The following is a 16,180-nucleotide window of genomic DNA, read 5'->3' as shown; positions in this document are numbered from 1 at the left end:
AATTGTGCGGTAGTTTGAGCATTCTTTGGCATTGCCTTTCTTTGGGATCGGAATGAAAACTGACCTTTTCCAGTCCTGTGGCCACTGCTGAGTTTTCCAAATTTGTTGGCATATTGAGTGCAGCACTTTCACAGCATCATCTTTCAGGATTTGAAATAGCTCCACTGGAATTCCATCACCTCAACTAGCTTTGTTCATAATGATGCTTTCTAAGGCCCACTTGACTTCACATTCCAGGATGTCTGGCTCTAGGTGAGTGATCACACCATTGTGATTATCTGGGTCATGAAGATCTTTTTCGTATAGTTCTTCTGTGTATTCCTGCCACCTCTTCTTAATATCTTCTGCTTCTGTTAGGTCCATACCATCTCTGTCCTTTATTGAGCCCATCTTTGCATGAAATGTTCCCTTGGTATCTCTAATTTTCTTGAAGAGATCTCTAGTCTTTCCCATTCTGTAGTTTTCCTCTATTTCTTTGCATTGATTGCTGAAGAAGGCTTTCTTATCTCTTCTTGCTGTTCTTTGGAACTCTGCATTCAGAAGCTTATATCTTTCCTTTTCTCCTTTGCTTTTCACTTCTCTTCTTTTCACAGCTATTTGTAAGGCCTCCTCAGACAGCCACTTTGCTTTTTTGCATTTCTTTTCCATGGGCATGGTCTTGATCCCTGTCTCCTGTACAATGTCACGAACCTCATTCCATAGTTCATCAGGCACTCTATCTATCAGATCTAGTCCCTTAAATCTATTTCTCACTTCCACTGTATAATCATAAGGAATTTGATTTAGGTCATGGTCTAGTGGTTTTCCCTACTTTCTTCAATTTCAGTCTGAATTTGGCAATAAGGAGTTCATGGTCTGAGCCACAGTCAGCTCCCAGTCTTGTTTTTGTTGACTGTATAGAGCTTCTTCATCTTTGGCTGCAAAGAATATCATCAATCTGATTTCAGTGTTGACCATCTGGTGATGTCCATGTGTAGAGTCTTCTCTGGTGTTGTTGGAAGAGGGTGTTTGCTATGACCAGTGCATTTTCTTGGCAAAACTCTATTAGCCTTTGCCCTGCTTTATTCTGTATTCCAAGGCCAAGTTTGCCTGTTACCCCAGGTGTTTCTTGACTTCCTACTTTTGCATTCCAGTCCCCTATAATGATAAGGACATCTTTTTTGGGTGTTAGTTCTAAAAGGTCTTGCAGGTCTTCATAGAACCGTTCAACTCAGCTTCTTCAGCGTTACTGGTGGGGCACAGACTTGGATTACTGTGATACTGAATGGTTACTGTGAATTACTGTGATATTGAATCAGACATTCAGCCTACTTCAATTCTTTCCCTCTTCGTTCTGTCCAGTCTGAGGCCTAACCTCCCCATGTCCCCAGTCAGGAGAGGGTCAGCTCATCAAACAGCCCTCTCCCCCAAGGATGCTGGAGCAGGAAGAGAAACGAACAGCATACTCTTTGATGACATCTAAATACACAAAGAAAATAATGGGAGCAAATGCTTTTTTACTTTAAGGAAACAACTTTTAATACAGCAAACTGTACGTATGGCTAGGAAGATTTAAAGGACCTCTTTAAGCCAAAATATACTTGTTAGTTGAATGACAGTCATCCTTTTTGCTCAGGATAATTTTCACATTCTCTTTTTCCTGGAGGAGAGAAAAACAAGAAAAATCCCAATACAAAGACTAAAACTTTGCTCTTCTTTCCCCCGAACAGCAACTAAACAAATAGATACAAGAGCCACAAACAGATACAAGATTAAGGCAGGTGACGCCTGATAATTTATCCTAAAAAATTAATTATATGATAACAAAGCAAAGTCTGTATCTGCTTACAACTACTAGTGTGTGCTAAAAGCCAGATCAATAACTGGAAAGTAGAAGTTAGTAATCAGAGTGGGTGTTCTTATTTTTTTGATGCTCTTTAGCCATATAATGGACAGTATCCAGAAATATCTGTCTGGTTCACAAGATCTTTTTCCACAATAACACTTGTCTCTCTGGTCATAACTAACCAAACTACTAGTGGATATCAGACTATAGAGCTGTGCTAGAGGTCCTCCCCAAGGAGTGTGAAGTTAGAGCTGAAATAAGCAGACAGGATCTGTCAGGCTACCCTCCTCTCTTCCTTCATACTTCTCTCTCTGTCTCTGTTTCTCTGAACAGGCTGGTACTGTAACAAGTAGATCCAGATGCTGACTGACTGTGAACTAAGGAAGATGCTTTGCAGAGAGATACAGAGTAACGCAACTAATGCACAGAAACACACAGAGATGACACATGAAAACTACTGCTTCAATTCCTGGTAGATTTCAAGTTTCTGGACCCTGATCTTTCTGAGGGTCTGCTCAATTTCTACGCTTGAATTCCTTGAGACATCCCCTTTTCCTTAAAATAAATTCCCTTTTGGTTTAAGGTAGCCCAAGCTGGTTTCTGTTACCTGCAATCAGAGTCCAAACTAATAATCTGGGTATAGTAATTATAATAAGTTATTTCCACAGATGTTGTAGTATTTATTTTCTGGCATAATCCTTCCCCATAACTAGAAACAAATCCATTGGTATAATAACAATATAACTTGAAAGGAAGTAGATTCAGAAATGACAGTCTTAAACAAAAGAAGAAAAAAGGATAACTTCACCAAAACAATTGAAGTCGGGAATCACCTCAAGGAGGACAGCAGGCTGCTTCTGAACAATATCTGATTGTACACATTTTTAAGGGTAAATTCAAAAGAAAAAAACTGAGCCAAAGAAAACAGTGATTTTTCTCAATAATGCCAAGTAACTCTCCAGCAAGCACCAAAGCAAATTTATTAACAGTACACAAAACAGGAGGGAGGTGGGAACATTTCTGGAGACAGCAATTTTGCAGCTGTTGAGTCGGAGCAACCTGGCAGCGGTTTGCAACAAGGCTACCATGGCCGTGAGAGACGAGCTCCAACAGCGTTAAAGTTCACAGTCTCTTTCTTTGCAGAAACAAAAACAGATCATACATTGATGCCAGTAAACCGAACTGGATTAGTCAAAATGGTGAAGAAAATGTGCACAGGAGAAAGTATAGCTTATTTTAAATACTTACATTTAAAAATTCACAAATACTTACATTTTTTGCCGTCATGTCAAACTGCATTCAATTTAAAATTCTGTAAAGCCATTAAAAAACAAATAAAAAAACTTCGTCTTCAATAATTCTTTAAAAGAATATCCTGTTAAAGGGAAAAAGAAGGAAGAGTAATGTAATAGTCATCATAATAATAAGCAACATTTATGTCAAATTACTATGTGATATTCATTGTTTTTTAATTACCTAAATTAATCCTCACAACACCACTACGAGATGTGGACCATTCTAACTGTCATTATCCAGATAAAACTTGCAATTTAGAGATGTTAAATAATTCAACCAAACCAACTCAGCTAAGAAGTAACAGAGCCTGGACTTTGAAATATTATACTATGCTGGTATAGATAATCCACTGAAAGCAATACCAGGGATTCTGGGGAAAACAGCCAATTCCAGCAATGGGGCAGGAAATGCACGCGAAAAACCTAGAACACTTTGAGTATCTAAAGTAAGGAATGACAGAGACGTATTAAAAGTATACAGGAGACAGCTTACAGAGTCCACAACATAAAGGGACAACTTAAGCCAGTTTAAAGGGGCAATTAAGCACCTAAGCACATACTAATAACAACACACTGTAACAGATTCTAAACCCAATGACTAAAATAATAATCCAAGAGTTCACATTTATACAAACAGATAACAAGGAAGGGAAACGTCTTATTTGCAATACAATTCCAACTAATATGTACAAAGAAATGAAGCAGTTAGAAAACCACCAATCTGTAAACACTGTGATATTAATGGATTCGGTTAAGAATCATCAAAAGATGCTAAAATGATTAAATGAAATTTGGTGAGAAAAAGGATATTTATATAGTCTTGAAATATTGCCCTACAAGATACCTCTTACATCAAATTTTACAGTGAAGAAACCTGGCACATAGCACTACAGCCAAGGTGACGAAAGCTACCTATGACCAATACCAGAATAAACCAACACCATGCATCTCCCCAGGCGCACTGTGACGGACACAGTATCACTTCTGAGGTATTTCCTAAAATGTATAATCTAAATCTAATCATGAGGCGATGATGCTGACATGCAAATTAAGAGACATTCTATGAAACAATGGCCTGAAATATTAGTTTATCATGAAAAACAGAGGAGAGCTAAATAAACATTACAGATTTAAGACTAAAGTCATATGAAAATTACATTTAATGAATGATCCTGGACTGGGCTTTGAGTCACAAAAAATAACTGCTATGAAGACCATTATTGGGGCAACTGGAGAAAGCGAAACATGCTCTGCAGACTGGATAACTGTACTGTTTCATTTCCTACTTCTGATCAGAGGATTGTGTTCTTTCTTTTTTTTAAGTGAATGGGCTTCCCTGGTGTCTCAGACAGGAAAAGAATCTGCCTGCAATGCAGGAGACCCAGGTTTGACCCCTGGGTTGGGAAGATCCCCTGGAGAAGGCAATAGCTAGCTACCCATTCCAGTATTCTTGTATGGAGAACCTCATGGACAGAGGAGTCTGGCGGGCTACAGTCCATGGAGTAGAAAAGAGTCAGACACAACTAAGTGATTACACTTTCACTTCTTCACTTTCCTCAACCTTAGGGAAAAATATACCAAAATATTTATTAGTGAAAGGGTATGCAGAAGAAACATACTTTCAAATGATTAATAAATGTATATAATTTGTATATATAGAGAGTGGGAGTGATAAAGCACGTGTGGCAAAATGCTGACTAACTAGTGATTCTAGGTCAGGGGTATTCAAAAGATCTTTGCCTATTTCTGCAACTTTTCTCTTATTTTAAAATTATTTCAAAATTAAAACTTTAATAGGACATTCAAAGTGAAGAATAAAACTTAACTTTAAAAAGACCGTAAATAATAAGGGCTTAAAGCAATGGACAAAAAAGATCTTCACAACCAAGATAATCACGATGGTGTGATTATCTAGAGCCAGCCATGCTGGAATGTGAAGTCAAGTGGGCCTTAGAAAGCATCACTACGAACAAAGCTAGTGGAGGTGAAGGAATTCCAGTGGAGCTATTTCAAATTCTGAAAGATAATGCTGTGAAAGTGCTGCACTCAATATGCCAGCAAATTTGGAAAACTCAGCAGTGGCCACAGGACTGGAAAAGGTCAGTTTTCATTCCAATCCCAAAGAAAGGCAATGCCAAAGAATGCTCAAACTACCGCACAATTGCACTCATCTCACATGCTAGTAAAGTAATGCTCAAAATTCTCCAAGCCAGGCTTCAGCAATACATGAACCATGGGCTTCCAGAAGTTCAAGCTGGTTTTAGAAAAGGCAGAGGAATGAGAGATCAAATTGCCAACATCCACTGGATCGTGGAAAAAGGAAGAGAGTTCCAGAAAAACATCTATTTCTGCTTTATTGACTATGCCAAAGCCTTTGACTGTGTGGATCACAATAAACTGTGGAAAATTGTGAAAGAGATGGGAATACCAGACCAGCTGACCTGCCTCTTGAGAAACCTGTATGCAGGTCAGGAAGCAACAGTTAGAACTGGACATGGAACAACAGACTGGTTCCAAATAGGAAAAGGAGTACGTCAAGGCTGTATATTGTCACCCTGCTTATTTAACTTATATGCAGAGTACATCATGAGAAACGCTGGGCTGGAAGAAGCACAAGCTGGAATCAAGATTGCAGGGAGAAATATCAATAACCTCAGATATGCAGATGACACCACCCTTATGGCAGAAAGTGAAGAGGAACTCAAAAGCCTCTTGATTAAAGTGAAAGAGGAGAGTGAAAAAACTGGCTTAAAGCTCAACATTCAGAAAACAAAGATCATGGCATCTGGTCCCATCACTTCATGGCAAACAGATGGGGAAACAGTGTCAGACTTTATTTTTCTGGGCTCCAAAATCACTGCAGATGGTGACTGCAGCCATGAAATTAGAAGACTCTTACTCCTTGGAAGGAAAGTTATGACCAACCTAGATAGCATATTCAAAAGCAGAGACACTACTTTGCCAACAAAGATCTAGTCAAGGCTATGGTTTTTCCTGTGGTCATGTATGGATGTGAGAGTTGGACTGTGAAGAAGGCTGAGCACTGAAGAATTGATACTTTTGAACTGTGGTGTTGGAGAAGACTCTTGAGAGTCCCTTGGACTGCAAGGAGAGCCAACCAGTCCATTCTAAAGGAGATCAGTCCTGGGTGTTCTTTGGAAGGAATGATGCTAAAGCTGAAACTCCAATACTTTGGCCACCTCATGCGAAGAGTTGACTCACTGGAAAAGACTCTGATGTTGGGAGGCATTGTGGGCAGGAGGAAAAGGAGACGACAGAGAATGAGATGGTTGGATGGCATCACCGACTCTGAGTCTGATTGAACTCCGGAAGTTGATGATGGACAGGGAGGCCTGGCATGCTGCAATTCATGGGGTAGCAAAGAGTCGGGCGCGACTGAGCGACTGAACTGAACTGAAAGCAATGGAGGCTCCAAATGTCTGCCTCACATGCTAGAATTTGAATCTACAAATAAAACTGTGGAGCAGGGGGTGGTGAGGAAACGTTTTTACCTTTCACTAAAACAGTGTGATTTTTCAATGATAAAGAAAACATATGTTTAAAAGCCCAAGTAAGACCGGAAGTACAGCTGTGAGTTTTGCTTTCCCACTGTAGCAGCAGATTTGATCACAGCTACCATGAGTGAATATGAAAATCAAGTCCCTATACGGGAACTGTTTCACATTTATCAATTATCTGTTATATACTCTTCAGTGTTACAAATATGAGATAAATATTCCTGAAATCCCATCTCATTCACCAAACCAGCAATATGCCCAACTAAACTGCTACCTTCTGTCTCCCTCCCAGATGGGTTGGCCATGACATTAATTCTGGTCAATGAAATATAAGTAGTCATTGTTAGGCTGGGCTACCAGATTCAGCTAAATGCCCTTTTCCCCTCTCTCCCATTTCTTCATTTTCAGAGTATGGCTGTAATGGTTACAGCTCCTTGTCTCTGAGCATCTGCTTCCTTATTATACTCAGTGTTCCATTCGGGATTATATTTCCTAAGGACTGGGTTAGTGAGTGGCACTGTTACTCATGCAAACAACAAGAAATTAACAAGGTGTTATTATTTCAACACACAGTAACAAGAAGTGACCAATAAAAACACATCTTAGCTTCAGTAACTGAGCTTAATAAGACAAAACATAATTCTGTTTAGTATTCCCTTTGCATCTTCTCACCAGAGGTAAGCACAAACTGTAACTTCTAAATGTTACCTAAATGATAAATGTTTGAAATAGAGCCAAAGTACATGAGTATCTTAAGCACATTTATATTAACATCATTGTACTTCAATGTCTTCATCTACAAAAGAGTAGTAGCACAATACATCTACTTAATTAAATGAGTCAAGACGTGGAAAATAATTTGGACACTGCCTAGCAAAAGTACTCATTAATGTTAAGGAAAAAATGGCTCACTGACTTCTCATGACAAATTAAGGTTTCTTCTTCCAAAATAAGTAATACATAATTCACACATAGTAGAAGTGATAAAGACCACAACATAAATCCAATTTCAAAGTGGGGGGAAAAAAGCATGTAATTGTGGTTTTAAAAAAAAAAAAAAACTCATCTAAAATTAACAAAGAGTCAGCAATTAACTTCATTCATTAATTTATCTACCTAGCCAACATTTACTGAACACACACTATGAGCAAAATACTAATCCAGACACTACAGAGCTCCTAATAGATGAAACAGTAAGCATAAACCTTCAAGTGTAATTTAAATTATATAAAATTACATTAAGATAAATGTTATAAAAAGACATGTGACTATGACAGAGATCTTCATTCAATTAAAAATGAAGTATGCTGCACTGGTTTTGAGTGACAGCCTATAACCTTTCGATTTAAAAATATACATTTCTAAGTATCTTTAAAACTTTTTGTCTTTTTTTCTACACTGTCTTTAATCTAAATGTTATTTGCAACATATGACTTAAACCAAGGGTCTAGAAAGTAAATAAACACAGCACCGAATGTTTCAACAGACAGCTACCTTGGCAGTACTGGCGATTGTCAAGGATTAAACCAGTCATGTGCACTGATGCATTATGCTTCATCCAGACTCAACAACTGTACACTTCTTCCTGTCACCATGTTCTCCTGTTGGTTAAAAAAATAAGTCGGATTTCTTCTTCCACCTTCATGAGCACATTATGTCAAGCTCAAAAAGTCAATCTCAGTGACCTCACCATCTGCCATGATCTCTTGTCAGACTCAGACAATGCAACTCCCACAGATGGTCTCAAAAAGGAAGCCCCTTTCCTTTCCAATCACAACTTAGCAGCTGTGGGTACAAAGCCTTTTAAATTGGTACAACATTAATCAAAATATAAGGAGGAAAGCAAAAATAATTATGAATACATTTACTGAACTAACGTCTCTTGAATTGAGATTTGCAGACTTTCTAACACTGCTGAAAAGGCTGTTCCTAAAAATTAAAATTTCAGCAAAACAAGCTGAAACAGAAGACAAAGCATACTTAAATGGAAGATGGTAGTAATTTTAAATATATGCTCATGTTTCAAAGTTTGGAAAATATACACAACAATAAAACAGGTAACAAATAGCAGCTATAATTCCATCTCTGAAATGCAACTACAGAGTTGCTTTTGATGTAACTTTCTTCAGTATTCCCTTTTTGCACTCTGACTTTTGATAAAGGGGATTAATTAGAAGATACTTTGATAGGAAGTGACAGTATACAACTTTTTTCTTAGGTGATGAGCCTATCTAAGTGATTCACATATATTCTCTCATTCAATTCATACTGAAACTCTATCAGATAAATATTTGTACTGTTCACATTTTACAAATGACAAAAACTAAGCTTTAAAAGGTTGAATTAATTTGCCCAGTTAACCAGCTGTGCAAATGGCAATGCCAGAATATCAACCCAGGATCTCAGCCCAGTGGACATATTCTAAACTACTATGCTACTTTATAAAATATATTTTACCTTGAAAACATGACAAAATAAGTAATTATCACAATAAATCCATATAAAGAAGGATAACTTACTTTACCAAAATAATTCTTTTCATATAGGACAAATCATACATCATTGGGTCAAGTTTTTCCCCTTTTTAAAGGTTCTTTCTATTTCTAAATTTCAATATGAAACCTACAATTCTTTATTCTTCTGATTAGGTAGTAAACTTCCTCCCTTTTTACAGCTATATAATATTCCTTTACATTGTTTACACTGTAACTTATACCACCAGTCCTCTGCTGGTGGACAATTAGATTTCCTACATTTTTATACAGGTGACAATAATCACACTGTAATGACTCAGTCCTCAGTGTCTCATCTGATCACTTCATCAGCTTTGTGCTGAACCACTTTCCCACACCCTTCTCTCATCTACGTCCACTGGCGTTCCTGTCTGTTCCTCAAAGGCATGCTCCTCCTGTCTCTGAGCCTCTGCCTGCTGTTCTCTCTGCCTGGAGTTTTTCCCAGGCATTAAGAGAAGACTCTTGAGAGTCCCTTGAACTGCAAGGAAATTCAACCAATCCATTCTGAAGGAGATCAGCCCTGGGATTTCTTTGGAAAGAATGATGCTAAAGCTGAAACTCCAGTACTTTGGCCACCTCATGTGAAGAGTTGACTCATTGGAAAAGACTCTAATGCTGGGAGGGATTGGGAGCAGGAGGAGGAGGGGACAACAGAGGATGAGATAGCATCACCGACTCGATGGACGCTGAGTCTGAGTGAACTCTGGGAGTTGGTGATGGACAGGGAGGCCTGGAGTGCTGCAATTCATGGGGTCGCAAAGAGTCGGACATGACTGAGCGACCGAACTGAACTGAACTGAAGTCTCCTTCCTTCAGATCTCTCAAATGTCACTTTCTCTGGGCAACTGTAATTCTCCCACTACAGAGACTGGGTTAGGGGGTGTCTACTTAATAATGCTCCCCTACTTTCTCCTTTCCAAGGACACATCTGGTCGTCATTATCTATTTATTTGTGTGATAATCAGATTGTGGGCCATCTCTACAACTAAAGGGTGAATCACATGAGGGCAGGGACCCTCTGTCTTTTCACTTATCATACATCCAGTGTCTGACACCTGGTTGGAACGCAAGAAATATTTGTTTTGTGTTTGCTTTTTAAGTAATATTCTACCCAGTGCTCTGTGGTGATCTAAATGGGAATGAAATCTAAAAAAGAGAGGAGATACACACACACACACACACACACACACACGGCTGATTCACTTTGCTGTACAGCAGAAAACAACACAACATTGTAAAGCAACTATACACCAATAAAAATTAACAATAAAAGAATCGTAAGTTTCAAAAAAGTAATATTCATTAAATTATGTACTCAGTATTTTATTTATTTTCATGCTTATAAAAAAATGATAATCTCATTTAGTATGATCTGGCAGCAGAAAATGGGAAGACACAAACGCTGAGCGCGTTCACACATCCAAAAGAGCAGAATGTTGGTCACTCTCCTATCATGAAGTGTTTTGGGGTTGGCATTATACCTGTGTTCATTAATTCCAAAAAATGCTACGGGAAAAGTTTTTATAATAGAATATATTTAATTTCACTGATGTTGAAGGTGAAAAGAACAGTAGCCAAGAGGGAAATTTGTAAAGAATTATTTACTAAAAGCTGCTCTTCTAAGGAACCATCAACATCTTACACTTTAAAAAAAAAAAGATAATTGCTTTAATGCTCATTATTCACTTTTTAAATTGGGGTACAGTTGCGTTACAATGTTGTGTTAGTCTCCTCTGCACAACAAAGTGAATCAGCTATAGGTACACACACATCTTTCCCTCTTGGACCTCGCTCACAACCTGCATCATTGCTCATTTTTTTAATTGAAAAAAAAAAAAAAATTCTGTCTGGGTGTACATAAGCTTTTACCCAGGACTCTCCACAACGGTAAAAACTAGTTAACACTACAAGCAATCAATAACAACTTTTAACAGCTTCTACATATGTGCGGGGAAATACTGAATAGTGTTATATGAGCACTACTCATTTGGTTCACTTATTCAACAAATACTGACAGCCTGCTGCATGTCAAACAATAGGCTGAGCATTAAAGATGCTTCGAGAAACAGTGACAGTCTCTGCCTTCATGGAGCCTAAATTTTAACTCTAAAAGCAGACATTCAGCAATGAACTCCCCAATTAACTATGTGATGACAATATACAATAAGCAGTGCTACAGAAGCAAAGATACAAAGGAAGCAGGAACACTAAGGGTCTGGAACCCTGGTGGTTTTAGAGAAGATTCCTCTGAGAAAGTTTGAACTAAGCTCAACAGACAAATGGAACAAACCAATGGCAGAGAAGGGGACTCACAGCCAGAGGGTGCAAACATTACCGGAAAATGCTCAGAGGAAGAAAAACACATGGCTAGTTCAAGGAGCTGAAGAAGACCTATGTACCTGAAAACAAAGGGCAAGACGGAACAAGATGGAGAGATACGGCTGGAAGCCCAATCATGCAGGATATTACTTTTTTTCTTTTCTTTTTAATTAAATTAGCAGGAAGCCAGACTTCCATGGTAGTTAAGAATTCACCTGCCAATGCTGGGGACACGGGGTCAACCCCTGGTCTGGGAGGGTCCCAAATATTGCAGAGCAACTAAGCATGTGTTCCGCAACAAGAGAAGCCACCGCAGTGAAAAGCCTGTGCACTAGAACTGAAGAGTGGCCCCCGCTCACAGCAACTAGAGAAAGCCAAGCAGAGCAACAAAGACCCAGCGCAGCCCAAAATAAATAAACACAAACATAAATTAATGGAAGCCTTGGGAAAATTTTAAGAGCTAAAACCTCTGAACCAGGGATATTAAGTTACATTTACTAAAGATTAAGTAAAAATTATGTGCTTTCTAATTTTTATAAACCGGCAATATCACATATGACAATCTGTAATTCTTTGGAAACTGAAATACTCATTTCTTGACTACGCCTGGTAAGTATATATTCATCATCCACAATTCAATTATCTAACAAGCACCTTATTCTGCTGGAGTAAAACTCAAAGTTCAGAAAGAAGCAAAAAAAAGCCCACCACTCTCAAATTAGCTTTTACGAACCTAGTAACTCAAGGACATAGGCCTTGTTTCACCTGCTTGATTTTATTTAACATAAAATTCTTACAAAATTTGCTTATCTCAATTTTCAGGCTTCAAGCCAACTATACTCGGTAGAAAGGATGTGCATAACAGGGACAAATGGGCTAGGCCTATAGACAAGTACATTAAGTAACTGACAGCTGGCAGATTAATAGTAAGGAAAAGTAGACATATTATTACATTTTGACAAGTAAATTCACTGAAACAGAATCCCTTCCTCATTTCCTGGCAAAACTGAATTAATGATATGTTCTTATCTGGAAGCTTGTAAGCTTCCACAATAAAACCGAAGGGATACTTTTGTTTCAAATATTTTCACAGGTAACATTTATTATTTGTTCTTAATTACCGAAAACAAAAGTCTAAGAAAACTTATTTCTGCCCTGTCCAAAGAAGCAACATCAGAGATTACCCAAATTTAGAACAACATCACATTTCAAGATCCTGCCAAAAATCTAATAGAAAGGCTCTTTAATCAAGTGGTGTACTAGCCAAATTTTAAAACATTATTCAGTTTACGCACAATGACTGCATGGATTAGATCCATGTTACCAATATGCTCTTTAGCAAAGCCCTGTTTCCAGATAACTGTAGCTCCAGATAAGTAATACAACTGTTAATATGTATCCTTAACTTGATACATCACAATAGGCTAGATGAGGTTTTAAAACATCATTTGGGAATTCGTGTAATTTACAGATACAGTATTGTACAAAAAACTATGTCAGCATAAAACGTTCAACTCACCCAAGAGACCAATAAGAAAAGAAAAATGGGGCCAAACAAAAAGAAGCAACTGGTGAAGAAAACAGCACAGTTTCTAAACCTTTTTAAGTTTTTCTTACATGTATTTGTGCCGATTTCCCTAAAAAACACAATGTATTTTTCTAAATGTTTACCAATCCCATTTTACTTTATCTTTTGGCCATGACACGGCATGATCTTAGTTCCTCAACCTACTGGCATTAGGGTGAGCCCTAACCCAATATGACTCCTGTTCTTAAAAGAGAAAAGATAAAAGACACAACAGGCAGTTGGCCAGATGAAGAGTGAGGTAAAGACTGGATGCATGCTGCCACAGTTGAGAAATGCCAGGGATACCAGAAGCTGAAAAAGGCAAGGAAGGCTCCTTCCTTTGGCATCAGAGGGAGGGTGGTCCCACCACCACCTCAACAGACATCTAGTGTGCAGAACAGTGAGAGAATCAATTCCTGTTGCTATAAGCCACCCAGTGTGTGGCACTTTTTTATGGCAGCCCTAAAAAACTAATAGGTTTTACGCATTTACCGGTGTAGTCATTCCTATTTTTGTTTGGTTGGTTTTAGGGATTTTTTAATCTGATTTTTATTCTGGCTCTCCGTATCATCCAAAATTTTTGTACATATGGATTTCTTTTGATTAATTTTATACAGCACGATATAACTGAATTTTCTTTAAAAAAAAAAAATTTGTTTTTCGTTGGCTGCACCCAGCTTAGTTGCAGTATGTGGGATCTAGTTCCCTGACCAGGAATCAAACCCCAACCCCCTGCACTGGGAGCACAGAGGAACCCTGCAGATCCCCTGCATTAACCACTGGACCACGAGGGAAGTCCCTGAATTCTCTTTCTGTCTGTAGTAGTTTCTCAGTTGACTCTTCTGGGTTTTTCAGATATACAACCATATGAAAATAGGGACTGTTTCAAGTCTGCACAAAAACAGAATAAGCCATCGCTCTCTCAAAGTAGAAATCTCTCCCTCAACTTCCCACACAGATATAAAATAAACAATGAGAATAAATAAAACCACAACAGAACCCATGCCTCAACCTTAACATTACCAGAGATCACAAAAATATTCAAATTACCTATAAGTAGAGGGAAAAAAGAAATAAATTCCATAAGAAATCCAACTGCCTACCTTCTGCAAGCCTGTGGATGCAGAGAGTGAGTAAGAGGAGGTGAAAAAGAATCCATGAAAAACAGCACACTCGACCAGGAGACTTAGAGGAAGCACAAACAAAATGACCCCAAGGAAGAGGAAAACAATAAAAGCAAACATAGTAAACACAAGTTAGGACTTGATAGTTCATAGCCCTAGTGATGTGGAAGTATCTAGAAACTTCTGGATCAACTGCGGTACCCTTTGAGAAACCGCTTCTGGAGGAGTGTTAGGTATATAGATGCAAGAGAAGAGATGCTATCTCTTGGAGACAAGGAAATGAGTGGAAAGACGGCAGTAACAGGCGAGAAATTAAGGACCCTGCAGAAAAGAAATGGAAACACATACCAAGCCTTTCTCTACCTTTCTTCCTGATCAACACCACAAGTTCCTAAAAGATACTGAGAAGGAAAGGGAAGAGTGACAATAGAACTCTCAAACAAGGAACTCTATCCACAAAATGAAGACGCCACTAGACACAAAGTGCTAGAAAAAGTCAGCAAAACATAAATGAAAGCTTTCGTGTCAATGGTTTTCTCCCTACAAATCAACTATGAAGTTGGAAAAAATTGTAACATCCATCTACTTTTGAATGCAGTTCAGTTCAGTTCAGTCGCTCAGTCGTGGCCAACTCTTTGCAAACCCATGGACTGCAGCATGCCAGGCTTTCCTGTCTGTCACCAACTCCCAGAGCTTGCTCAAACTCATGTCCATCGAGTCAGTGATGCCATTCAACCATCTCATCCTCTGTCGTCCCCTTCTCCTTCTGCCTTCAATTTTCCCCAGCATCAGGGACTTTTCCAAGGAGTTAATTCTTTGCATCAGGTGGCCAAAGTATTGGAGTTCCAGCTTCAGCATCAGTCCTTCCAGTAAATATTCAGGACTGATTTCCTTTAGGATGGACTGGTTGAATCTCCTTGCTGTCCAAGAGACTCTCAACAGTCTTCTTCAACACTACACTTCAAATCATCAATTCTTTTGTGCTCAGCTTTCTTTATAGTCCAACTCTCACATCCATATGTGACTACTGGAAAACCATATCTTTGACTAGACGGACCTTGGTCGGCAAAGTAATGTGTCTGCTTTTTAATATGCTGTCTAGGTTGGACATAGCTTTTCTTTCAAGGAGCAAGAGTCTTTTAATTTCATGCCTGCAGTCACGATCTGCAGTGATTTTAGAGCCCCCAAAAATAAAGTCTGTAACTGTCTTCATTGTTTCCCCATCTATTTGCCATGAAGTGATGGGACTGGATGCCATGATCTTCATTTTCTGAATGTTGAGTTTTAAGCCAGCTTTTTTCACTCTCCTCTTTCCCTTTCTTTAAGAGGCTCTTTAGTTCTTCGCTTTCTGCCATAAGGGTGGTGACATCTGCATATCTGAGGTTATTGATCAAAAAAGATTTTACAGATGTTAAAAGAAAGCCCCTAAGTCAGAAATAAAAAAAAATAAGTATCAAAATAGACAAAACCAAAGATAGGGATGTAATGAAGTTCATGGTAAATATCATTAACACTGCTGTATATTATATATGCAAGTTGTCAAGACAGTAAATCCTAAGACTTCTCATCACAAGGAAAAGTACTTTAAAAAATCTTTTTTATATTTCCTTAACATTGTATCTGTATGAGATGATGGATGACTATATAAGACTAAACCTACTGTGGTAATCATTTCATGATGTGTGTAAGTCAAACCATTTTGCTGTGTACCTTAAACTTATATAGCAGTGAATGTTAATTACATCTCAATAAAACTGGAATAAAAAAATGGCAAAGATATTCAATACAGTGGACGGTAGTAAACTGCAGGAAAAATCATCACATAAAATCATTGAAAAATGAAAGCTAAATTAAATGGCACACGGCGGGGGAACAGATTTTAATGAAAACTAATAAAGGATGTTGAAGGTAAGGAGAAAAACAATAAAGAGAATAAAAGTGAAATTAAGAAACAAAATAATCAGAGAGAAATTGGCTGACGAAATGACAGGTAAAAGTGACAGAACATCACTGCTGTCC

At 38.2% G+C, this 16,180-nt stretch overlaps 1 protein-coding gene across 19 annotated transcripts in view; it reads right to left on the bottom strand.

Annotated features, from left to right (window-relative positions):
• Window positions 1–16,180, bottom strand: part of TFDP2 (transcription factor Dp-2) — a 195,080-nt gene that overhangs the window by 137,838 nt on the left and 41,062 nt on the right. For 14 of the 19 annotated variants that reach the window (XM_055569470.1, XM_055569469.1, XM_055569471.1 and 11 more), the window contains 2 exons: window positions 8,133–8,239; window positions 3,098–3,200 (listed from right to left, as the gene is read on the bottom strand). In XM_055569470.1, the coding sequence (XP_055425445.1) occupies window positions 3,098–3,124 (27 nt within the window). In that variant the 5' untranslated portion in view covers window positions 3,125–3,200; window positions 8,133–8,239. The remainder of the gene's footprint in view (window positions 1–3,097; window positions 3,201–8,132; window positions 8,240–16,180) is intronic. The other 5 variants (XM_055569474.1, XM_055569476.1, XM_055569475.1 and 2 more) reach the window with 1 other exon arrangement.

Source organism: Bubalus kerabau, chromosome 2, assembly GCF_029407905.1.
Source record: "Bubalus kerabau isolate K-KA32 ecotype Philippines breed swamp buffalo chromosome 2, PCC_UOA_SB_1v2, whole genome shotgun sequence".
Taxonomy (NCBI): Eukaryota; Metazoa; Chordata; class Mammalia; order Artiodactyla; family Bovidae; genus Bubalus; species Bubalus kerabau.
The sequence above is the reverse complement of the archived record's forward strand: the minus strand, read 5'-3'. Positions and strand labels throughout refer to the sequence as shown.